The sequence below is a fragment of the Barbus barbus genome (assembly GCF_936440315.1).
Source record: "Barbus barbus genome assembly, chromosome: 3".
NCBI lineage: Eukaryota > Metazoa > Chordata > Actinopteri > Cypriniformes > Cyprinidae > Barbus > Barbus barbus.
In genome coordinates this window covers 42,597,637-42,623,095 of record NC_136731.1, presented here as the reverse complement: position 1 = coordinate 42,623,095, position 25,459 = coordinate 42,597,637, and the positions used below count along the sequence as shown (strand labels likewise).

The following is a 25,459-nucleotide window of genomic DNA, read 5'->3' as shown; positions in this document are numbered from 1 at the left end:
AAAATACATTATAATAGACAGTTGCCTTTTTTTGGCTAAATAAGGTGACTGCGCTTTTATTAAAGCTTTAATGTACAGGCTTTAATCCAAGTTTATGTAGGACGTATTTTACACAGGTGTTTTAAAATCATTCAAGATCATAAAAGATTCTTGCACTTTGTGTTTTGTTTTTTTCCTGACCCGCACAGCTGGTGAATCTCACTTAGATGAAGCTGAACTAGATGAATTTCCAGTGTTCAATCCTCTGAGCCACAAACCCTCAGAGACTCGAGATGCTTATCGCGAACCCCTTCCCTCCGTGTGTCAGGAGCGGCGCTCTGCGGTGAGGGCGGCGTGTCTGCAGATGGAGCAGGTGAAGCGGTGGGCTTGTGGGTAAAAACGAGCAGGAGCTCTAGGGGGAGACGGTGGGCCGGTGGGCTTCTTTGTTCGCCTTGATCTCTTCGTTTTTCAGCATTGTCTTCTTTGCATCTTTCTAGGAACTCGAAACAACGCGCTGTGTGCGCTTTCTCGAAAGTGGCTTTGGTAGGAAAGTGTCTGTAAGTGAAAACTCTTTGCAAAGTAATGAACAGCTACATATATGCTGAATGTCTTAAACTCTTTTTTAAAGAAGTATTATAGGCTACCTCTATAGCACATTTCATTCAAATTGGTAACTCAAACTACTTTACATAAAAATAATCATAACAGAAATGAAACATTTAACATGTATTTTATGTAGGCTATGAAAAACTGCCCGTTCACACAAAGGATGATAACTATACAATAAAGATAAAAAACATTTTCCATTTAGGCTATAGGAATAATTTAACACTTATGACCCAACTATTAATTCTCTCTTAAACTTCTGCAATTTTTCTCCAGTTTTGTAGTTTGTTCTGCTGAAAAGATTCTACTAAAATATTAAAAAAGTAAAACTATAAATGACTTTGTCCCTCGGCTTGCTGGGTAATCTCCCTCAGCCCTCTGTTCACACCAAAATCACAAACCAAACCAGATGAGAAATCACACAATGGGTCGGTGTGGGCGCAGTGTTCACATCTCTGTGGTCTCATATACTCCTAAAGCCTTAACCCACCATCTCTCATAGCTGCTAAATATTCAGTGTTTTTGTTAGACTATTTGATCATAAACCCAGAGAGGAGTTCAGAGCCACTGATGCTTGTATGAAGGTCTGGAGCATTCAGATTATCTCCCAGAAGAACACTGTATCCATCAGAGGTTAGTTTTTCATCTTTATGTACTTTCATCAACTCTGTTTCTCTGAACGACCCAAATGGGCCAATAGTTAAAGTAAGAGTTCAGAGCTATGTGGAGAGCAGATAAGATGAGAAGTGTTTAATGAGGTGTTTGCATTCACATTCACTGCAAAAAAAGTGATTTTCTTCATATTTTAGTCCAGTTTTTCTGTACAAATATCTTAAATGAAAATACATTTACTTTACATAAGTTAAGTTACCTTGTTTGGAAAACCCGTATGAGTTTTATTTTTTGAACATACAATTTTTTGGAAGAATGTTTGGTGACCAAACGCTTAACAATAGCCATTGGCTTCCATAGTGGGCGGGGGGGTGCTATGCAAGTCGATGGTTACCGGCAACGTTTAGGTCTCCAGCATTACTCTTAAGTCTTCTTATGCTTTCAACAGATGAAAGAAACGCATACGAGTTTGGAACAACTTTAGGGTAAGTAAATGGCGACAATTTTATTTTTTGGGTGAACGATCCCTTTAAAGTGAGTTTATGTTTAAAAAAGAAGAAATATCTGCCAATGGATTCAGAAAAAGGAAGTTAACAAGAGATAATTGATCTCATTTAAAAAATGTGATGAATGTGTTATATCACTTCCTATCTCTGATGAAGAACATCATGTACTTTTTGCATTGTTGAGATCACTGAGTTACACTTGGATTAATAAGCGTTTCCTCTAGACTTAAAAATATCTCAATATTAACCCAAACATTTCTCTTCCAATGATCAAGAAGTTCCAGAAAAAGTTCCTGAACAATGTATAAATGTTTGTGCAAATATTTGAGAATGTTATTGAAGATACAAGACAACTCTGATTGATATTAACATTACTAGAACAACGCTTGTTGATAACTTTGATCCTTACCAGAACATTCAGAGAACATTTCCTATTAGCTGGTAGTGACTCATTTATTTCTTCTGAGGAATTGTAGGAGAAATATTCGATAGTTTGAAACATAATTCAGATGCATTTTGTGCATTGGGAGATTTATTTAGGCAATTTGGTTAAATGCAGAATGAAAGTGACATTGATTGGCACATTCTGCTCTTTTCTGATGGCAGTGATGATGAATGAGCAGATTTAGCAGGCGTCCTGATTTGATGTCTGAAGCGAGTCTGGTGAGGACACATCAGAAAACTCTCGTACTTCCTGTAGCAGCTTCAGAACCGAATCACAACTCTCACAACCAGACGCATCTGCATCGCCCGCCGCCGGACGCCCGAGGGTGAGTCTGACAGCTACTGCTAGAAATATAAATACTAAAAAAGAGCAGTTATATCATGGTTGTGCATCTTAATTGTTTTCCATCACTTTTAACTTTTTTTGTGGAGCTTTTCTTATTTTCATCTCATTAATGCTGCAGGTGGCTATTATTAGTGCATCAATAATAAAAAAAAATACATTCTTACTATATGCTTAATGGTTTAAGTTTAATGTAGTTTTAGCATAAATCATGTCTTATTTTTTTACACCTGTTTAGAGGAACTAAAATTAAGTTTTTAATGTCGAGAGCTTAATGAAAATGAACAAATAAAGTGTATGTCGAGAACTCATTTGAACAACGACTCTACGGTGATCTGGATGATTTAGGAGACGTTTGGAGATGCAGGTGAGCTGGTGCAGGTGTTGATGCTGCTTCACGTCTCTAAACCTCAGATTCTGTCGTTCTAACTGAATTCAGTCTTGAACAGCTGCATCGCCATCAACCGCACATAACATTCAAATCTGTTTGGCTAGATTATTGTCGTTTGAGCAAAACAATATTCATATCAGAGTCGAAAATCTGCATCAGGATTATTCCTATAATAGGATTTATACGTTCTTACAATAATCGAATATTTCCTTCTTGTACTAGTTCATTTTTCTTCTGATGCGGAGCATTAATGAAAATAATATACATATACAAATTGTAATATGAATAAATGTATATTATGGCAATTTAATTCACATATTATATTTTCTTATTTTTCTCTTTTCTTATCGTTTAAAATGATCATATCTACCATCCTCATTTATTGTCTAATATGGAAAATTATGAAAAGTAACACTGATTCTAATATATATATAATTTATTTTGAATAAATGTTTTGTTAAATATCATGATAATTTTTATACATTCATATTATATATTGATATTATGAGATAAAATTGCAATACCAATACTAAATATCAAATTTTGAATAAATATATTAATTTTCTATATAGTATTTTTCTACTGTTATGTGTGAATGCTATATCCTGTTATGAATAAATGTATATGTAGTGTATTATGATAATGTTTGTGTTATATGTTTATATTCATTAAAATATATCGAAATAACTAAATATTTAAAAAGTAAATATTATATTTCATAGTATTTAGCTTTATTCGGTCATTTATCTTCTAATGTGAAGAATCTAAATAATATTGATTAATCGTTTGGCAGCACTATTATATTATATTGTTCACTGAAATTATTAACAATGATTATTATGACTAAACTTAAAACATTTGGGATTTTTTGTGCTTTCATTTCAGATTGTAATCTGATCTGTCGTGGCTTCAGTCTCGCTTTTTAAATGCCACGATCGTTTCTAGTGAAAAGTAAGAGGGTGGGGCATCACTCCACACGCTCCGCCCACTCTCAGCTTCAGCATCATGATGGATGGACGTCCAGCAGTCGCTCTGGGGCTCTGGAGCTGCTGCCCTGCACATCCACCGACAGCAGCCGAACCCATAATAGCACTGATGGAGCTGGAGCTGGAGCTGAACCCCAACCCTGGCCTTCATCCACTGCAGGTACATGAACAGCTCAGCACAGTTCAACACCAGCAGTGACTAGAATAGTGTGGCAGATTGAGCACGATATGCAATAAATGCATTGCTAGAGTTTCTCGTGTTATTTTTCCAAGAACTAAATACGTCACCAATAACTATTCTATTCCAGTTAATTAATAGCCCAGCCGACAAAAATGTTCTAAGAATGTCTTGCTAATGTCCCCATCAAGTTATGAACATTTTTTTTCTGAATGTTCTCTGAACGTTGAAAACGACCAGTTTTTAAAACAATTGTTCTTTGTTTTTTTTTGCACTAGAGAGCAACGGTATACAAGAGCAGTAACAATTCTCAGTTAGTCTAGTACAGTACAAAATTTTAAAAATGTTAGATGAACGTCCAAATAAATGTTGCTGTTTTTGTGCTTACATTTTCAGAACATTACACTAGGTAACTTTAAACAAACGTTCTACTAAAATTGGAACAATATTTGTTCATAACATAGAGGACCTTGCCAGAACGTTCTATTAATATTCATGAACGTTTAATAATAACAACAAAAACACTTCCAACTGCCTTGTACTGTGCTGTTCAGTTTTAAGAATATATTTCCCATAATGCTTTGTGGAGAATGAGCCTGAAAGCTGTAAAGTCTTGTTCAAACCAAGGGCAATATAACGATAACCATATAATTCCAAATGTTTTAAAAACCGTTCTACAGTTATAACAAAAAAAAATCCCAAAAACGACACTGTTACGGTTGTAATCCAAAGAGGGAAAACACGACAAGGCAGGCAGGAATAAATAATAAGTCTTTTACTTGCGAAGATCAACGAAGGGTGTAACATATATAATCACGGACACAAACTGAACAGAAAGGATGACTTAAATAGTGCAGCTGATGAGGGATGAACAGGTGACGGGAGTTAACTTAATCAAGGCTAATGATCAAATGAATACTAAACAGAACAGGAACAAAACCAAATAAGGAAACCCAGGAACAGATAGAAAAACCAGAAAAATATAGAACTAAAGTCCAAACTCCTAACAGACACAAAGTAGTACCTGACAAAATGGCAGCGCACGCTTAGAATAAACCCGATCTTATGAATGTGCGTTTCATTGGCATGATTTTCAGTTTCAGTTTGACTTACTAATTATTTGCAAAAAAGGACTTTGGCGTGCATATGATATGCAATTGGTAGGTTTAGGGGTGTGGGGTAGATGCGTATTATATGTATGCCAACAAAATGCGTATCGTATGCACGCCAAAGTCAGTTTTTGCGTATAAATAGCACATAAAATACAATAAAAAAATTGTGCTATTGATATCCATTTTCATGAGACTGGGCTCAATAACCAGATCGTTAATATAGTTGTTGGTCTAAACGGGCCTTAATGAAGAGAACCGAGTGAGTGATTCAATGTCTGTGCTCCAAAAATGATTAAATCCTTGTATTGCGCAAAAACATCACTTAGCATTTTGTTTTATTTTAATTCATGTCGTCGGTCGTCGTCATTTTTGCATGCTAAAAAAAAGTCAGGACGCTTTTCATTCTGTTGTATTGTGTGTGATGGCAGTGAAGCAGTCTGGAGATTGTCCATTGTCTAACCTGTCGTGCTCTGCTTCGGTGGAGAGACAGAGCGAGCTGGAGCGTCTGATTCAGGCTTTACTCAGTCACCATCAGCTGAACAACGTCCAGACGCCACTGTGTGAATGTCCGCTCTGTGAGAAGGTGAGGAACGGCCACGTGTGTCCTTTACTGAACACATCTGATTGCAATTATCAGCTTGACAGCACAGAACAAATACATTTAGATTCATGGGCAGCAGCTGATGATGTGAAAACATTATTCATTCAGCCAATGATTTATTAATGTTTCCGCCATGCAATTATGCTACCTTTCTTATTCATATTCAGTGTTGGGGGGACTCAACTTTGAAATGTAATTTCAAAATTGCAGAAAAATTCTGAATTGAGAGATTTAAAAAATAGTAGGTAATTAACTTTTCTGTTTATTTATTTTAATTAATTAATTATTATTATTTTTTAATTCCGTGGCAGCAACTGCCTTCTATATTAATCCAAAAATGCTCACAAATGAGAAATATAGGCTAGAAGAAAATCTAATTTATGCAGAGGGAAAGCGTAGCTAGAACATTTTAGAAAGTACAAAATTAATAGAGTAAAAGATGTAGAGACTGATTTGATAATGATTTGACAATTCAGATTTGACAATGCTTTAGTCCTGATCTGATCACCTGACATGAGTTTCATACATTTACAACTTATACAAAATCGCATGTGGGTTTTTGTGTGGGTTTCATGCTTCATATGTAAAAAGTATAAGTAAAGTCGTGACGTATTGTCAAGTATGGTGACCCATACTCGAAATTGCTCTGCGTTTAACCCATCCAAGTGCGCACACACACAGCAGTGAGTAGTGAAGAAATGCACACACACACACACACACACACACACACACACACACACACACACACACCCGGAGCAGTGGGCAGCCATGCTGTGGCGCCCGGGGAGCAATTGGGGGTGCCTTGCTCAAGGGCCTCAGTCGTGGTATTGAGGGTGGAGAGAGCGCTGTACATTCACTCCCCCCACCTACAATCCCTGCCGGCCGGGGACTCGAACCCGCAACCTTTCGATTACGAGTCCGACTCTCTAACCATTAGGCCACGACTTCCCCCATGTGTGATGACATGCACATTTTAAACCCCAAACTTGATGCACATAAGATCACATGTGGTTTAACAGTAACACATTAGAATAATGTAAAACACAATGTTATTTCCATTTTTGATACGGTGTGATATTAATATTGCTATGCCTTTTGTAGCTCCTGTCCTCTTCTGTGGGTTTGGCATCGCACTTGTGCAAGTCATATGTCAACAGGGCTGCTCTCCCATTGGCCAGCTCCCTAGGCCATGCTCAACAGCCTTATGGGTACAGACCTACAGGAATACTGAGGGTGAGAGTAAGTACTAAACAGCTGGCTGTATACATAGTATACAAGTAAATACTGTACCGAGGATATTATAGTTAACTAAAACCATTTTTATTTATTTACTTGAAATTAAATAAACTAAAATCTCTTGGCAGTCTTATCAAATAATGAGTAAAGATATAGCAGGTCACCCAAATATCATGCATACAGAACATGCTACGTGAAGAGTCTACCTACATCAGTGGTCTCAAACTCAATTCCTGGAGGGCCACAGCTCTGCAGAGTTTAGCTCCAACTCACACCTGCTTGGACGTTTCTAGTGATCCTGAAGACCTTGATTATCTGGATCAGAGCTGTGGCCCTCCAGGAATTGAGTTTGAGACCAATGGTCTACATACTATATACAGCATAACTAGTATGGCAATACTCTATTCTAAACACAGCCTGTGTGAATGTGTGTTTCAGGAGAGGAGCTTTGGTTGTAAGGTTTGTGGGAAGGTGTTTAAGAGGTCGTCGACTCTCTCCACACACCTGCTCATCCACTCTGACACGCGGCCTTTCCCATGTCCCTACTGCGGAAAGAGATTCCACCAGAAATCTGATATGAAGAAACATACATTTATACACACAGGTAAAATACACAATGGGGTTTCCATTGACTTAAATTTTAATGAATCATTAAAATAAATTATAAGGCAATTCCAGAACGCAACATGATAAAGTCAGAATCTCTGGACCCTTTTCATATTTCCATGGTTCTCAGAAGGAATTATGTTTTCCCATTTGCTCCTATTGCAAAAGAAAAAAAACTATCTACAGCATTTCTATGACTTTACAAAAGAGGAAAGAAAATATCAAGACATTGACTATGTTGGTCAGAAGAGAGAAAGATTTTGCCAAATTGTATTTGACTAATTTAATGGCAAAAGTAATATAACAACTGTAGAAATGCATGCACGAATACAGTGATATTGGAGGTGCAAATTGAGCCCGGTCTCATGAAAATGCGTCTAAATAGTACGCCAAATAAAATCAAAAACTCGTGGTATTGATATGCAAAAATAGACTTTGGCCCACAACCCTAAAGTCCATTTTTGCGTATCAATAAGAGCTTTCGTTTTTATTTGACGCGGTTTCATGAGCCCAAATTCAGCACACACCTTAGATAAGCAGAAGAGCCTAAAATATGAACGCAACACTTAAAGTTTCACATTAAGTGTTTAAGGACTTCCCATTTGTTCTCTTTTTTTCAAAGCAACAATGCTGGTTCTGTGTGAATGCCCGCTTATATTGCAAATTGGCATGTGTCATATTAATAGAATTAATTGTCATAATCATAAACGCACTACTTTGTAACACAAATAGTTTTACTGCACTTCACAGAAATTAATAGGTGGATAGTGTTGCAAAACTGAAATTGCAGGTACTTGCATTTGTTTACATTCACTTGTGTGCTTGAATCAGATCAGCTGCCTGTGTAGTCAGTAGTAAACAGCCAGGCAGCTCAGTAGTTTTAGGGGCAGAGCTAATGTGTGTGACCGCTGTCATCTCTCAGGTGAGAAGCCTCATGTGTGCGTGGTGTGTGGTAAAGCATTCAGTCAGAGCTCCAATCTGATCACTCACAGCAGAAAACACACCAGCTACCAGCCGTTCAGCTGCTCGCACTGCCCTCTCAGCTTCCAGAGGAGACTGGACCTACAGCGCCACCTACAGACGCACTCACAGAACGACAGCGGACTGTACCATGGGACCTGAGAGAGACCAGCTATGTAATGTTTGTGAAAGATGTCTGCACCAAAACAAATGTTTGCTTATATATATCTAACTTGGTTGCACACAATGCATTGTGAAATATGTCAACACTCCTAGCAGGCTACACTGTAGGATTACAGTTTCAAGACTTGTTATGATTCGCTGCTCATGGCTGTGATATCATAATCACAGAACGTTTTTATCGTGGAACATTTAAGGAACAATAATCACTCTGTATATGATTTGCCATTTAATAATATCCACAGTAATGCAACAGATTTATAATAACATTAATCTCTTTGTGAAAGTACAAGTATTTCTGTGTTCTCAAGCTTTGTTTTAAAGTACATAATAAAAGAGCCTTTCCAACCCTCACCGTCAGCGTGTCCGGGCTAAATTTCTTTAATAGACTGACAATTTAAGACATGATTGTCTATGTACTACAACACAGTAAATTAAAAACAATTAAAGGACTGAAAATTGAAGTAAAGAACATTAAAGAACCATTTTACATCATTTATGGTGTTACATTTAGCAGCACAACAAAAGCAGCAAGACAACAAGTTAAATGCACCTCAGAACAGTGGTACACAAATTCAGCCTTAAAGAAAGCACATGAAGTTTGTTCGTTTATGTCACGTTTTGAATTTCACGGTCATATCCCAGATAGCACATGTACGTCTGCAAGATATCTGTTAAAGATCACTTGATCTAGAAAGCATCTGCTGTGTACAAACATCTGGCAGATGTCAGTTTTACATTCTAAATCATAAATATCACTCCTGAAAAAAACAATAGACACCATCACAAAATTTGTAATGGTTTTACTGGTTATAATGGGTCTTGTATTGGTTTTACTGAAACTGTAATGGAACACCTTGCTGAAAAAAAAACAGCTAAAACCAGCCTACGCTGGTTGGTTGGTCTTAGCTGGTTTAAGCTGGTCTCCCAGCCTGACCAGCTAAAGAAGTGGCCAAAACCCCTCTAAAACCAGCCAACCATCTTAGGCTGGTTTTAGCAGTTTTTTCAGGCCGTTGGTCTCTACTGATAATTGGTCACCTTCTATTGGTGGCTTTTTAAAACCAATAAATCCTAATGGAATAGGCTATGTCCCAAAACACACTACAGAAAAGCATTTCTTTTATGGTTTCAATGGTTAAAAGTTGATGGTTTGTAATGTGTGTAATGGTATTTGTCGTGAAAACCATTAGAATTTTCTGTGATGGTTCTGTTGTTTTTTTTAGCAGGGATCTTAAAGACATCTAATAAAGGTCTATTTGACATGTTATAGGAAACGTCCGATTGCAGATGAGCAAACAGATGTAAATGCAGATGTCAGATAGACGTCTCTATGATGTGCGTGTGCTATCAGGGATATCTTTAGTCCACCACGTGTAAACCGCTGGCCTGCTCCATCAGCATCGGTGGGTCTCTGAAGCCGCCGTCCTGTTGCGCCGTCTCTATAACACCGTCTCTCTGGGTCAAATCATGCCTCCCTGACAACCAACAAGCAAGTTTTGTGTTAATAACAAGCTGTCATGAAAAAAAACAAAAAAACACTGTTTAACTTAAATGATCATTTTGCACGAGGGTCTGCGTGTTTGTACCTGTGTGACTGTAAATGCACCACAGCCCTCCCCCCATCAGACACAAACCCATCAGAAACATGGAGAACACGACCACTAACACTGGACCCTCGTCTGTTTTGGAAACACAGACCAGATAAATAACAGTTTCCACCTTATTTTTTAACGTAAGAATGTCAGTGGGGCAATTATTTTTGTGCAAGGCCAGTACTTTACTTGTACAAAAACATCACTATATTGCATGGTATTGCAAGCTGGTGTTATTATTATTCTAATCGTAATCATAAACAGTTTTTTTTTTTCAGCAAAAATTGTTTTTCCCATACTATCCCCCTGATTGCACATGTACATCACTGTCACGAACTGTGCTGTGGAGGATGCACGCAGAAGTCGAGGAAACATTTTACAGTCTTTAATCAAGTAACTCAGGAGATAATCCACAAACGGAGACACACAGACACACACACACACACCAAACACCAATGACTTGTACTTAAGGGTACTGTGTCAGTCATTCAGTCGACTGAATCAATCATGTATTTTTGAACCGTGTCTTATACACAGAGACACTGTCATGTTAGAATAGAAAAGGGTCCTGTCCAAACTGTTTCTATAAAATTAGAAGCACACAATTCCCTAGAATATCATTATATGCTTTAACATTAAGATTTATACTCATAGAAATTACTAAAGTAGTCAAACATGTTCATTAGAAGGGGTGACCCAATACTATAGTGTATGTAAAACTGACATCTTATAGATGTCTCAAATGTTTGTTCCAGATCGAGTGATCTTTAACAGACATCTTGCAGATGTACGTGTGCTATTTGGGATGTATGTCAATGGGGACCAACTGCTGTTAGATTACCCACATTCTTAAAAATATCTTATTTTATGTTTAACAGAAAAATAAAAACTCATACATATTTGTAACAACTAGAAGGTGAGTAAATGATGACAATTTTTATTTTTGGGAGAACCGTCCCTTTAAATTTCCTTGCAGAGCAATTATTAACCAAAAATTACTTATGAGGGGTAAAACACACCGTTGAGTGCAGGAGTCTGTTTAGACATCCCAGCAGGCTTTTGAGCAAGTTTACCTGATAAACACACATACAGACACAAAAACACAAAGTGTTAAAGTAATGCAAAACATTTGTGCAAATGAGAGTTGAGAATGAAGATGCGTACAAACCAGCAGGGGGAGCCAAAAACCCAGCAGGATACGTGACCAACACGGGCCGAGAGAGATTTCTGTACTCACACTGTGTGATAGAAAGAAAGAACAGATATGAAATTTTTACTGGCAGATATTAACAGATGTGATTAGTAAATTATGTCATGTTGAGATCTCAGTGTTCATTACTCCTGAGGATAAGATTCATAAAGAATTGAATAGTTCTGGCTCCAGTTCCATTACATTCTTTTAGTACTTTAGATAAATGGCCCTATGCATGATTTTGCCTCTGTGGCAAACGCAACTTCTGGTGCAGTACAGTGAATGGAAATTGTGATAAAATTAAGTGACATTCGCTGTTGGTTTGTAATGGTGTTTTTATGGATGTTTTGGCCTGAGGTTTTGTTACATTTGTTAGTGTTTATGAATGCTACGAAACAATTGATTCAACTGATTCAAAGTTTCAAAAAGCTAATTTTCCCACATTCGAGTTCATTACCTGTTGAGATGCAGTTGTCTGCGTGAGACCAGGTATCTGAGGCCCATCTGTGCAGATCCGAGTGGTGGCCCCTGAGGGCCCCTCAGCTGGCATGCACAGACGCAGCCGGCAGTGCAGGAACTGGATGGAGTTATTAAAGATGGGGCGCAGGATGAAACTGAACCGCAGCATGTTTGCACTCTCGCGTTCGTCCTCTCGTCTCTTCCGTCGGCGTTCCTCAGGTCTCCTCGCTCCGAGTCTGTCGGGTCTCTTGTCTTTATTTCGTCTCGCTCTCTTGTCTCCGCTGTGGCTCACCATCTGTCTCCAGTGAGAGAGCGGCTGCGACAGTCTTCGGTCATCTTGCCTGTCAATCTTCTCGTCTTCATCATGTTCTGTGCTGTCTGTGGATTCCTGGGTTTCCCTGTGGCTCAGTTTGAAGGACAGGTCGGATGGGCAGGAGGCTGTGATGATGGACCAGCCACTGTGAACCTGCGGATCTGAGAGAGGAGAGACCAGACACGACTGGAGCTCCACGGCCTCCGCAACACTAGAACCCACTGAGATCTAACAGACCCAAACAGAAAGAAATGAAGTAAATCAACCACTCAAATCATCCCAGCAACCACTCAGAACACCCCAGCAATCATATAACAGCCTAGCAACCACTCAGAACACCCAAGCAATCACATAGCAACAGCTTAGCAACCACTCAGAACACCCAAGCAATCACATAGCAACAGCCTAGCAACCACTCAGAACACCCAAGCAATCACATAGCAACACCCCAGCAACCACATAGCAACAGGCCAACAACCTCATAGTAACAGTGTAGCAACCACATAGCAACAGCTCAGCAATCACATAGCAACAGCCTAGCAACCACTCAGAACACCCCAACAATCACGTGTAGCAACAGCATATCAACCATCCATAACACCCTAGCAACCTCACAGTAACATGAAAACAATAGAAATGTAACGCTATTGGTTGTACATATTTTTAAGTTTATAGTTTTTTTCTTTACTATTCTTAGTTACTCAGAACACCATATGCTAAAAGCCACCTTAGTAATCTTAGTAATTTATCTCATAATCTTACTAGTTCTTTAGAAAATATAAAAATGTAACACTAATATTTATATTTTTAGATTTAGATTTACTATTCTTAATTATTCATGTTTATTTTTGTATGCATTAATTTTTGTTCAGTTTGTTGCTAAGTGTAGGTTTCAAACAAGCTATGACTCTGAACTATTATTCTATTATATTAGATCTATTTGCTGTTATTTGTGGGTTCTCATTCACATCATATACGGCTAAGCTGCAAGTGTAGCTTGTTATTCCACTTTTTATTTATTTTTATTTTTTTTGCAAACATCCATTTGTGGCCTTCATTGACATACACTAATGAAACCTCCATATGGCGACAGGAGTCTCACGTCCTTGAGCTCTTTTAATCATGTTATGGATTCCACCGCTGTGCTATCATCCGCTCTGACCTTCAGGAGACGCCAGAGAGGAAACAAGCACACAAACGTGACAGATAACGCTGACCTGCACGTAGACGCGGTCGTACGCGGTGATCACGCAGGGCCCCACGGCTCTCTTCTCGTAGGCCTCGGTGACAAACAGCTCCATGGACAGGACTGGAGCAGCGGGGCCTCTCGGCACCCAGGGATTGAGGCGCAGTGCCTCCTCAGGCCTGGAGGACGGAGTCACGTCTGTTGGACTCACAGGAGTGATCACAGATGATTCACAGCTGATCTAAACAGAGAGAAACCACACGGAAAGACAAAAGTGTGTCATACACAGGCAGTTTAGAGCAATGGCTGTTAGGAAAGGAAATGAACTGTTTGTGGTCACTAAGATTTTATTGTATTACGTTTATTCAGCAAGGATGCAATAAATTGCTCAAAAGTGTCAGTAAAGACATTTAAATACTACAAGATACTATTTCAAATAAATGCTGTTCTTGTGAACTTTCTATTCATCAAAGAGCTCTAAAAATGAAATTCAACATAGATAATAATTAGAAATGTTTCTAGAGCAGCAAATCAGCATATTAATGATTTCTGAAGGATCATGTGACCAGTGTTCTAGTGACGAGAGTTGCGTAATCAGATTACTTTTTTTCAAAGAAACTAGTAAAGTGTTGCTTTTACAAATTCATTTGGAAATTGAGAGTGTGGTGCAGAGGCACTTCCCTCAGCCAGAGCCTTATTAATTTCACTTTTGCTGTGAAAGAGTTTTTCTTATATATAAAAAAAAAAAAAAAAAAGAAAGCCCAAACCAGGTGACAAAAAGTGATGCAAAAGTAACGTAAAATTTTCCACAAAGTAAAATGCAGCCTTGGTGAGTAATAAGAGACTTAATCTGAATTGTTATATATCGTTTCAAATCAGTAAGTTTCCTTAAAGGTTCAGATGCTGCCTAAAGTACACACTGAGGGTTTGAAACACTCACATGAATGGCTATCAGACTCGTCTCGTCCAACACCTCCCCGCCTGTCTCATTGTTCAAACCCTCGGATGGTTTCCGCTTCCACAGGAACACCTTACAAATACAGTTCAAATATACAGCAGTAGTAAACGAGCCTTCTGCCTTTGTGTCTTTTGAAGACGCTCCCATCACCAAACCTGTTAATGGTTTGTTCTGCAGGATCTGGATCAGTGTGACCCCGGTCATCTGTTTTTGGTGTATGGTTACAACTTTATGCTTTCATCTTCAGTGACAGTGAGGCGGTGTGACCCAGGTCAGGTGTATTACTGCACAACAGGACCATTCTATTTTATTTATGGTACTCTTTGAGCGTTCTCTTTTAATTAAACTGAATGACAGAATTTCAGTTGCATAACAGAATTTTATGCTGAAAGCAAGACATTACTTCAGGTACACTGATTATAATTGTGTTGAATAATGTGTCTCTCACTGTATTTGTGTAGTGAACTCTTCCGTTCGCTTCATCCATTTCTCCCTCCGTCCCGCAGGAAATGACCGGGAAAAGCAACAGGAAATGGCTTCCATTGAATTCCCCATGGCAGTTGTGATCTCGCAGTGTTACTGCCGACACTGGAAAAATCTGAGTATATAAACAATTAAATGAATCATGAACATGTAAAGAATATTGAACAATGTAACACACCTTTTCAGGCATTTGGGGTTGGTAAGATATTTGTTTCTGAAAGAAGTCTGTTCTGCATTTATTTGATAAAAATTCAGTAATATTGTGAAATACTATCACAATTTAAAATAACTGTTCTGTGAAAATAACTATTTTCAGCATCCCAGTCTTCAGTGATCCTTCAGAAGTCATTCTAATATACTGATTTGCTGCTCAAGAAACATTTCTGATTATTATAAATGTTGAAAAAAGTTGTGCTGATGCGTTTTTTGCAGAAACTGTAATACATTTTATTTTCCATGATTCTTTGATTAATAGAAAGTTAAAAAAAACAGCATGGAAATCTTTTTGTAATATTTCAAATGTATTTAATGCAGGGATATTATAATGAACTAAAAGTAAAGTCATAAAAAAATAGACATTTCATTTTACATTTATTTATTTTCATTTAGCTTAATTTTAAATGTGCTAAAATAGCTACATTTTATGGAGCCCCTAAAGGGACATTTGGAAAAATAAAAAATGAAGACATTCACGTGCACACAGGAAACTTTTCACGCATTACAGTTTCAGGTTGTGTTACTTCTGCCATCTTACAAAGAAGAAAAGAAGAGCATGGCTGTGCATGAATTAGTCTAATTGAGAGCTATTTTAAACTCGACCTTCAATACGAAAACATTGTTTCTGTTTTTGCATTCCGACACAGATAAATCATCACTGAGCGACATAAGAACAGCTTTTTCCCCTCAGACTATATTCCACCTGAACAATGCATAATATCTCAGCACTGTACATAACTTCTCAAAACTTTTGATCTGTAAAATAGCACATTCATAACTCGTTCTAGATGAAATAGAATTATGTGGAAATGTTTTGAGAAGTTATGTCCAAAATATAGAGAAAATTGAAAGAATTATGAATGTGCTATTTTACAGATGAAAAGTTTTGAGAAGTTATGAACAGATGCTGAGATGTTATATTGTTATACAGGTGGAATATAGCCTGCTGTTCTGCTGTTGTGATGATTTATCCGTGCTGGAATGCAAGAACAGAAACAATGTTTTAGTATTGAAGGCCGAGTTTAAAATAGATCTCAAATAAGCATGCTCTTGTTTTCTTCTCTGTAGGGACGTGCATCTCATAACTGAGGCCGATGCAATTCACACCTCAACAGCATTGACAATGATGCAATACATTAAAGATACATATGAATCAGCTCTCAATGTGATGCGATCCGATTCACCCATATTACAATGCAGTGCGATCAGATTGCAATATGATTAACACAATGCGATTTGATGCAATATGATGCAATGGAAATAATATGATCGCTTTTATTTCTTTGGTTCAGACAGAAAGCGAATCATAAATCAACTTACTGAGATATTTGCATGACTTTCTAACATTTACAGATGAAGAATATACCCGTCACATGTCTGTTATGCACAGAGGAAAACACAATGTCTCAAATGCATTAAACAGCACAAATATATCGACATGGTTGATCGATTTGATCGGCATTAAGGGCTGCTTAAGAATAAGTGTCCACAAATGAATTAGACTGGGTGAACATAATTTGTCATTTATGGAGCCGCTTTAGCCCTGATTGATTTGTTAGGTTATTTCAAGTCAGGTTTTGGACTTTAATCCAAATAGGTCTCCGTTGTGTTGTGATACGTCATAACGTGCTTGAGAAACTATTTAGAGAGGAGAAATCAATCTACATATAAAATATTGGTCACTTTCTACACTATAAAAGTGTAGTGCATCCACAGTATTATATATATTGTGCATACAAATATGTTAGAAACGATGCATCGTGATACAAATGCCAACTTGTAGCCGATGTTTAAAACCGATATATTACATCGTTAACTTTTTAATGCCGATGCACCGAACGAATCAGTGAATCTGTCTTTCTTTGTAAGATGGCAGAAGTGATGCACACCGGAAACTGTAAAGCGTGATCTAGCAAAAAATGTCTCGTGAGCATGCAAAAGTCTTTAATGCATCTTTGATGAATAAAATTATTAATTTATTTCAAAAAGACACAAACACACACGTTTACTTTGATAAAAATGCACCTACAAAAATACATGACTTTAATTAGCATTAAGTAAGCAATAGTATTAGTTACCTGTAGCATCTGTGTGTCCACGGTAACAGTAAGAGCTCCGCCCTCACAGTGGCAGCTGAGTGCCTCCCTGCTTCTGTCTGTCATGATGTGATCCTGCCACCCGTCTGAAGACCTCAGTTCTGTGTCTGACCCTCCTGAACCACAGACATGACTCCATCACAAACCCTAGGGAGTGAACCTCAGCTGCCTTCTAAAACCACATCCTAACTTAATCTACTGAATGCTTTAAAAAAAGCATGAAAGTGTAGTATTAAATAGTTTAATCTGACCTTGACTAAAAATTTTCAATCTGATCAAATATTCAAAATAATGTTAGAAATCAACCTTTTCCACCTTCTCTTAGCCTGACGATGAAGCGATTGGCCAGATCAGCCTCGGTGTACGATGTCACTTTGGGAAAGCCGTTCTGATTGGCCCATTCTAGAAGGTCGGCGGTGCTGAGGAGGTCAGAGGTCACAGTGCTGGTCATGCTGAAGCCGGAGGCTTGAGTTCGGTACGGCGGACTCACACTGTTCGACGACTGAACGAAAGCGGCACAAGTGTTCATAGTTGAGAAAGCATTTTTGGAACAGCGCACAGGTTAGAAATGCAAATGTAACTTACATAGACCCTGACATGACCTTTGACCTCTGGAGCCACCAGAGCCCAGTTGACTGGAACCACACTGCTGAGGATCAGGACAATCCTGTGATAGCCTGAACGAGCCACTGGAGGCAGCAGAGAGACAGACACCTCCACCTGCAGAGAGCTGAGAGAGAGAGACACTTTAAAGGGTTATAATGAAAATGTGCCCCTGTTTTACTCACCCTCAAGGCATCCTAGGTGTATATGACTTTGTTCTTTCAGACAAATCCAATCGGAGTAATAGTAATAAATTGTCCTGGCTCTTCAAGCTCTATAATGATATAGATGGGTGTTACGACATTAGCAGAAATGACACAAAACTGTGTCAATATGAATATTTGTCTTACAAAAACGCATCAGTTCGCTACGGGAGGCCTTTATTCACCCCCTGGAACCATGTAATGGGCATTTTAATAACGCATGCACTTTATTTGACTACTTTTGGACAGTTGAACAAAAACACCCACCCATGCCATTATAGAGCTTGAAAGAGCCAGGGCAATTTTGAATATTACTCCGATTGGATTTGTCCGAAAGAAGAAAATCATATACACCTGATACCTTGCGTGTGAGTAAAACATGGGCTAATTCACTGCGTGCAGTGTTTATGCAAACGACTGATGTCACCAGGTGATTTCATCTTGCCCCTCAGATCTAAAATGAGCCATTTTTGGGGTTTGATTAAATAAATGCCTTGTTTATAATGAGGGCATTTTAAGATATGAAACTTGCAGGATGCTTTAATAGTACAAAGACCAAAACATCAAGGCAAATTTGATTTCTCATGTCATGATCCCTTTAAATAATGTATCTATTTTGTCCATTTTAATTTCTTTTTCTTTTTAATTATTAGGCACCTTTTTATGACTACAAAAAAAAAAAAAAAAACTTTTACTAGTTTAAAAATGACTAGTAGTAAAATTTTTATTTAACATTTCTTATGCAATATTTTTGTGTCATTTTATCGTACATCATTTTATGTACGTTCATGTAAAGTGTCCAGTTCAGCTGAACTTTTGAAAACTTTTAAATTCACTCTTGAATCTCTGTTTGTCAGTCTTAATGAACCTGATGCACTCTTCTTGTCTCAGTTTGAGATGTTCCACTCACATGTTCCAGCTTGACTCACCCGCACAGGCCGGATCCTGAGGACCAGAGACGGATGATGTGGACCTCCGTCTCCGCGGGCTGGTCTGACGGGACACAGCCGTGAACCTCCTGCTCCTGCAGCTCTGAGGCCAGATAGTTCTGAGACAGAAACGGAGACTGCAGGCGGCACTCACTCGGCATGCCGGCATCTGGAGTCCAGACAGAATGAAAATGAAGACAAAATAAAGCACACACCAATTTTCACACAATTTAAATAAAAGTGTGTATGTGCTTTTACCCTCTCCCAGACGGAGGTAAACGTGGTTCGCACGGACAGTGTGCGTGAGTGACGAGACGGTGGCGTGACGCTGGAGGATCCAGCGAAGCAAGACTCGTGGCCGCCGTGGCAGAGAAGGAACCTTGGTCACGCGGATGGACAAGCTCGAAGAGACGGCCGTGGAGTTGGGAGACACCTGGGAGAGCAGGTGAATGCCTAGATGTTTCTCTAATTAAGGCAACTGTATAGGAGTTTATTTTTAAAGTAAAATACCAGTTTCAGCATCATTAACCGAATGGCATCTTTCTTTCCCGTGTTCCCACCCAAACGTCTGTTCTGGCAGTTATAAGTTTGGTGAGCGCATACAAATGTAGGTGGAAAATATTCATTGCTTTTCGGCAGCAACAAATGCATGTGTAAAGCTATAAACTGTACTCACCACAGTTAGCATATATTTACCACAGTGAATTCCACTTATTTAACTCTAGGGCTTGCAAAAATACACAAAACTAAATAAGAGTTTATCGATTACTGCCTGGTAAACTGCAATACTTGCTAACTAGTAAAAAAAAATCCAGTTTCAAACAAGCTTAAAAAGCGCAAGACAAAATTAAGTCACATTTACTTCTAGAGTTTTTTACAGACCATTTCAAGGACATAAACAGTTGGAACGCTACTGCGCATGTCTGGTCCTGAAGCATTTCCGGTAGCGCCATTTTTAAATCTCAGATCTATCAAAACCTACAGCGCATCCTTTTTAAGTCTAGCGAAAACGCAAGTTAGGTATTTAAAAAAAAATAATTTGAATTACCCTTTAAATGTGACTGAGTTGCAAACTTACAAAGAACATTAAAAGTAGTGTTCCGGACAGCTCTGATTGATGCTGTGTACATGTACAGGAGAGATGGCGGTAAACGCGTATCGCAGTCTGGATGCTTACAATTAACTCCTGAGCGGAAAAGTTGGATCATTTGTTTGTACAATGGATGACATCAGTCTTATGTTCGGTTAAATTGAAGCAAGACAAACAGTGTTACTTACGAACTTACCATGGTGTGTGCTAAGATGTCCGGGGAGGTTTTAGTGGACATTTCACTTGCATTGCTGGGTCAGTCTGTATATCTACGCATTCATTTTTATTTGTACAGCGCTTTCACAATACTTATCGTTTCACTGCAGCTTTACAGAACATGCATGTTTATTACAACGCTAAATGAATGCTATAGCAAGCTAATCACTTCATGCCATTATCACTGATTTCATTCGTTTTATAATGTGTAGTTTGGTCAAGTTTGTTGCTGTGGAACAGTGCTAGAAAGCATTTGAATGCTCTATCTGAGCCACACACACTACATACAGTATATGTTTTTTATGCACATTTACTGTAAACACACATACAGGTAAAAAGTGTGGCCACTATTAATGTTTTTGAAATAAGTCTCCAATGCTCATCAAAAATATAGACAAAAACAGTAATATTTTGAAATATTACCATTTAAAATAATGGTTTTCTATTTTAATTTATTTATTTCTGTGATCAAATCTGAATTTTCAACAATTACTTCAGTCTTCAGTGTCACATGATCCTTCAGAAATCATAATAATATGCTGATTTACTATCAGTGATGGAAAAGGTCGTGCTGCTTATTAATATTTCTTTATAAACTGAGATAATTTTACTATTCTTTGAATAAAAGAACAGCATTTATTTATAATAGAAATGTTTTGTAACAACATAAACGACTGTTCAAACTGTTTTGTTTAAGAATATGAATACATTTATTCAGCAATTTTAAAAATTTTAAATGCGTCCAGACATTTGACCAGTACTGCATATAAACAAAAGACAGAGACTGTTTCCAGCTTATTTATTAACGTGATCAATATCAAAAGCAGCAGGCTGACCACGAGCAGCTTTGAGTACTACAGTGCATCAAACACATCTGGATGATCATATGGCCACATGTGGTTTGGCACTGTCTCCCTGTAGCACTCACTGTCTTAGGTCTTAGGTGATGGTGTTCCTAAAGACAAAAGTAGAAAAACTATTATTTTATTTAATGCACAATATTTACAAATAATACTATTATTGTTTAATACATCAGTACATGTTGGAATTAACATTAGTCAAGCATAAGTGATGAAAAATGTTTTCCGTTATCTTTTGTAATCTACTGCAACGGACTCAAAACGCTAGGCGTATATGTAAACAATGACGAAAACACAATGCTGCATCATACTTGAAGAGTTAACGTAAATAAATACCAAGAATCAAATGGAAAAAACAAGAACTTTTCCTTACCTGAATGGAAATGTGCTGTATATCCTAGAGCTGCTATTCTCTCGCTTCACTGCTGCAATCCAGCCGCGTTTCTCGGACATCTAAACCCTAATTTCGACATTTTAAACAGCAGGATTAAATAAATTAATCGCAATCCTACTGTGCACCAATCGCGTGCCACCATTGTTTTGAATGTGCTCAAACGCTAACCGGAAACGTCCGAGGAACAAAGACGTCACTTCCTTGTACCGCCGAATATCAGTTGAAATGGTCTATACAATATATATCACTTCAAAGCAGCTTCACATTAATCAACAAAAAATGTCATCCAAGAAGCAGAAGAGTTTGTTTTTTGATGGGAACAGATTTGGAGTCATTTACCATTACACCACATGATTCCTCTGCAGTGAATGGGTGCCGTCAGAATGAGAATTCAAACAGCTGATAAAAACATCACAATATGTCCAGCAATTAACCCCTTGTGAAGCCAAAAGCTGCGTGTTTGCAATCCATCACAACATTTTTTTGTTTAACTTCAAACTGCTGCTTCTAGCTAAACTACTATCCATAATATTGCTTTCTCCAATGAAAACGTGGTCTCATCTGAATCTGGAGATAAATCTGCACAGATGTGGGTGGCTTTGGGTTGATGTGAGAGGACAACAGGGGATGCACTTTTTCACTGGAGGAAGTCTTATTATGGACTAGTATTTTGGCCAGGAGCAAAGTTAAAAATATATTTTTGTATTTTTAATCAGCTGTTTGAACTCTCATTCTGAAGGCACTCCTTCACTGCAGATGATCCATTGCTGAGCAGGTGATATAATGCCACATCTCCAAATATGTTCCCATAAATAGACAAACTCATCTACATCTTGAAATGAGCAGGAGTAAATGTTTATTACTATTCCTTTAAAAAAACTAAATTAAATAGTCAGATCAGTGAGTCAATGTGGGACGATAAGCAACATCACACACCTGCACCAGCACGTTGATGTTGTGCGACAGTCCCTCATTTTCCAACACCCAATGCACGGTATGCTGGGAGCTCAGCACCAGAATCACCGGCCGGTTGATGGGCCGAGAGATGGTCAAAGGTCTTAGCACCACGGTTACCTGCAGACAGGACACCCAAATGTGATGTTTGGACACCAACTGGACAAATACGAGCAGGTAAATATCCCATACTTGTTTGTTGGAGGCTTTGCCCACAGAAATCACATGGGTCTCTTTAGCTCCGCCCTCTCTGGCTGCACAGCCTGGTCCCGCCTCAAAGCGCTCCAGCTGAGCCCGTACTGGATGCAGCGCCCCTACAGGCCACATGGAGCACTGCAGCTCTCTGCTGGACACTGACACACACAGAGATGACTTAAAGGGGTCATGAACTGAGAGACCAAAATTATCTAGATCTTTTGAGGTCATTGTACTATAAAAACATCCTGTAAGTTTCAGAGATCAAAACTTTGGCGATACTCTAAAAACAGCTTATACTGAGTCTGCCAAAATGACAGCTTTTGGAATGTTCTGCTCTATGATGTAATAGTGTGGATAAGCACCGCCTCCGCAGAAGAAGATCAACAACATGACTGCCTGTTTAGCCCCACCCACTATAGCTTATTCTAAATTATGTTTAAGTTTAACTTATTCTAAGTTATGTTTTTTGATGTAAAAATCTTGATAACATTATAAGTGAACCTCAGAGAACAGTACAAAATAAAAACAAAGGCAGTTCATGACCCCTTTAAAAACATCAAGGTCACTGAACAAACACTGAACAGAACAGTTAGTATTTTCTTTCATTGAAAGCAAAGTATTTGCTACCATTGATAACACCAGTGTTACTTCAGCAACACTATTATAGTTTTTATTATTATTTTGAATTAGTTTTTATGTTTAAATAATTTTAGTTTTATTTTTAATAATATTATGTGTTCAGGTTCTCATTTAAAGTTTCATTTTTAACAGTTTTATGTGCTTTTGTCATTTATATTAGTTGATGAAATAGCTTATATAATATTTTCAATTTTCATTTTAGTTTAATTTGTAGTAATTTTATGCTTTTCCCCCCATTTTTGTTGATTTTTAAATCAGTTTTTATATGTTCCGTTTTATTTAATTTTTAGTTATTCTCTAATGAGCTTTTGTCATTTTTTAAAACTAATTAGGTTTAATTTATTTAATTTTTTTTTTTCCTCCCCAAGTTAATAATTTTGGTGATTCAGTTCATTTATTTCAAGTGGCTGCCAGGGCAACATGTCTCTTAGTTTTTCATCTAATGTTTATATTTTAGGCTGTTTTAGCTTTTTTTATGTTTTTAAATCTTACAGTCCCATGATATGTAATTATTAATATATTTATATAGTACCATATTACATCTGATTACTGTACCATGGTATGTCACAGTACTCCAAAACACACACATGCTAATACTTACTCATGCGTATTAAACGTTACAGCTTACGTCCAACTCAGAGACGCAAATGAAACTCACACTCCTGTCATACACGGCGCAGGACACTGTTAATGCATTCACACAAAATCACCACACATCTGCTCAAGCTTTCACATGCAGCCTTGAGAAATGCGTCTGGCTGCTCTCTCTTTCACCTGCATTAGTGAAACATCTGAAAGCACAGCTTTATAATCTTTTGTGTTCTGAGTGACCCGGTGGTAATTTCAAGTGAGTTTTACCTGCAGTTCTGACCACAGCCAACAGGAGGAAGAGTAGAGCACCGCCTGTCCAGGGCATCATCCTTCAACACTTCACAGATTTCAGACAGAATTCAGTCTACACCAACATACTAACTGAGGGATGTGAAAGAGAGTAAGTCAGAGACACAGAAACAAGACAGAAGGAATTTAAGCCAGCACCTCAATATTCAGATTATATTTTTAAATTTTAAACTTTTTATTTTAAATCATAAGCTCATAACAGTCATAAAATATCCCTTATGAAAATTAACCATAGTTTTATTACAAATAAAAATAAATAAATAAAACATGGTTACTACAGTTAAACCACAAATTAACCATGATTTTTCTATACTCTAACCATAGTTAACCTTGGTATTTGTTAAATGGCAAGTGGTAATGCAATACCCCCCAAAACATGGTTACTACACTTTTACTACAATAAAACTGGTTCATTTTCGTAAAGGAAAGCTAACTATGGTCTCCTATATTTGTGCTCAGCACATGTGCTGCATGCTAATTACAGAACCTGTGTAATGATGTTTTTATATAATTAAGAATTTATAAACAATTTACTAAAATAATAATAAAACCATTCCATGCTCAATTTAGTAAACAAATACAACTTAAGCAAAATAGATGAATTAAACCTTAATTTAATGTACCCAGTTTAATTTTAACCCATCCTTTATCATATTTTAATAAATACACATTTAGTTCCTCCAAAACTCACCTGCAGCTAGGCTTGTTCCCAAATGAAATCACCCGAGACCCCCAGCAGAGGACAGGACAGCAGCACCGTGGACTGGACAGCGCAGAACAGAAGAGTTGGTGTAGGTTGATCCGTGTCTTCTGATGGGGTGAGAAAAGTTCGGGTCAGCTGATGTAGTTCAGAGGGGGGCGGGGCCGAACGGAGACGCGCGCGCTGGAGGCGGGAAGAGGAAGCCTACAAGATCCAGGAAGCGTGGTTGAATCCAGATCCAACTCATCCCACCTGCCTATACCTAAATGTACCAATCTCCGCCCCCTGCTCCATAAACCCATCCCATCTCCACCCCCTAGATGTGGATCCAACCCCACCCCCTGGATGTTGTGGTCTGCAGCGAGCCCTACTTGGGAAGAGCTTTCCCGCGCGCAGAACTGAGGGAGAGAAAGATTGAGGTGCGAGCGTCGAAAAACAGGTATAAAGACACATCGCGATTACACTTAGTGAACATTTAAAACAATCTACGATTTGGTGTGAAAAGGACAACTTGGAAACGAAAAAAGTGAGAGAAAAG

General features: G+C 38.1%; 2 protein-coding genes across 7 annotated transcripts; one reads left to right on the top strand and one right to left on the bottom strand.

Moving 5' to 3' along the window:
• Window positions 1–1,004: 1,004 nt before the first annotated feature.
• LOC306848659 (uncharacterized protein) lies at window positions 1,005–9,095 on the top strand. Of its 3 annotated transcripts, none has more exons than XM_079383337.1 (8): window positions 1,005–1,218; window positions 1,646–1,682; window positions 2,310–2,473; window positions 3,767–4,027; window positions 5,586–5,740; window positions 6,860–6,997; window positions 7,433–7,598; window positions 8,523–9,093. In XM_079383337.1, exons 4-8 carry the CDS (start codon window positions 3,808–3,810, stop codon window positions 8,720–8,722), a joined length of 879 nt encoding a protein of 292 aa, XP_079239463.1. In that variant the 5' UTR covers window positions 1,005–1,218; window positions 1,646–1,682; window positions 2,310–2,473; window positions 3,767–3,807; the 3' UTR covers window positions 8,723–9,093. The 3 variants fall into 3 exon arrangements, with proteins under 3 accessions (XP_079239463.1, XP_079239465.1, XP_079239464.1); XM_079383339.1 differs by having other exon boundaries at window positions 1,113–1,218; window positions 6,860–6,991; window positions 8,523–9,095; XM_079383338.1 differs by lacking the exon at window positions 1,005–1,218 and having other exon boundaries at window positions 1,617–1,682.
• Window positions 8,954–25,041, bottom strand: engl (endoglin, like). 4 transcript variants are annotated; one of them, XM_079383295.1, is made up of 17 exons: window positions 24,913–25,041; window positions 24,180–24,293; window positions 22,677–22,837; window positions 22,467–22,604; window positions 19,229–19,403; window positions 18,971–19,139; window positions 17,821–17,965; window positions 17,542–17,737; window positions 17,218–17,351; window positions 14,889–15,038; window positions 14,423–14,512; window positions 13,514–13,723; window positions 11,982–12,524; window positions 11,501–11,570; window positions 11,352–11,405; window positions 10,327–10,419; window positions 8,954–10,215 (listed from the first exon to the last, which is right to left on the bottom strand). In XM_079383295.1, exons 2-17 carry the CDS (start codon window positions 24,238–24,240, stop codon window positions 10,100–10,102), a joined length of 2,505 nt encoding a protein of 834 aa, XP_079239421.1. In that variant the 5' UTR covers window positions 24,241–24,293; window positions 24,913–25,041; the 3' UTR covers window positions 8,954–10,099. The 4 variants fall into 4 exon arrangements, with proteins under 4 accessions (XP_079239421.1, XP_079239422.1, XP_079239423.1 ...); XM_079383296.1 differs by having other exon boundaries at window positions 17,551–17,737; XM_079383297.1 differs by lacking the exon at window positions 10,327–10,419.
• Window positions 25,042–25,459: the final 418 nt, after the last annotated feature.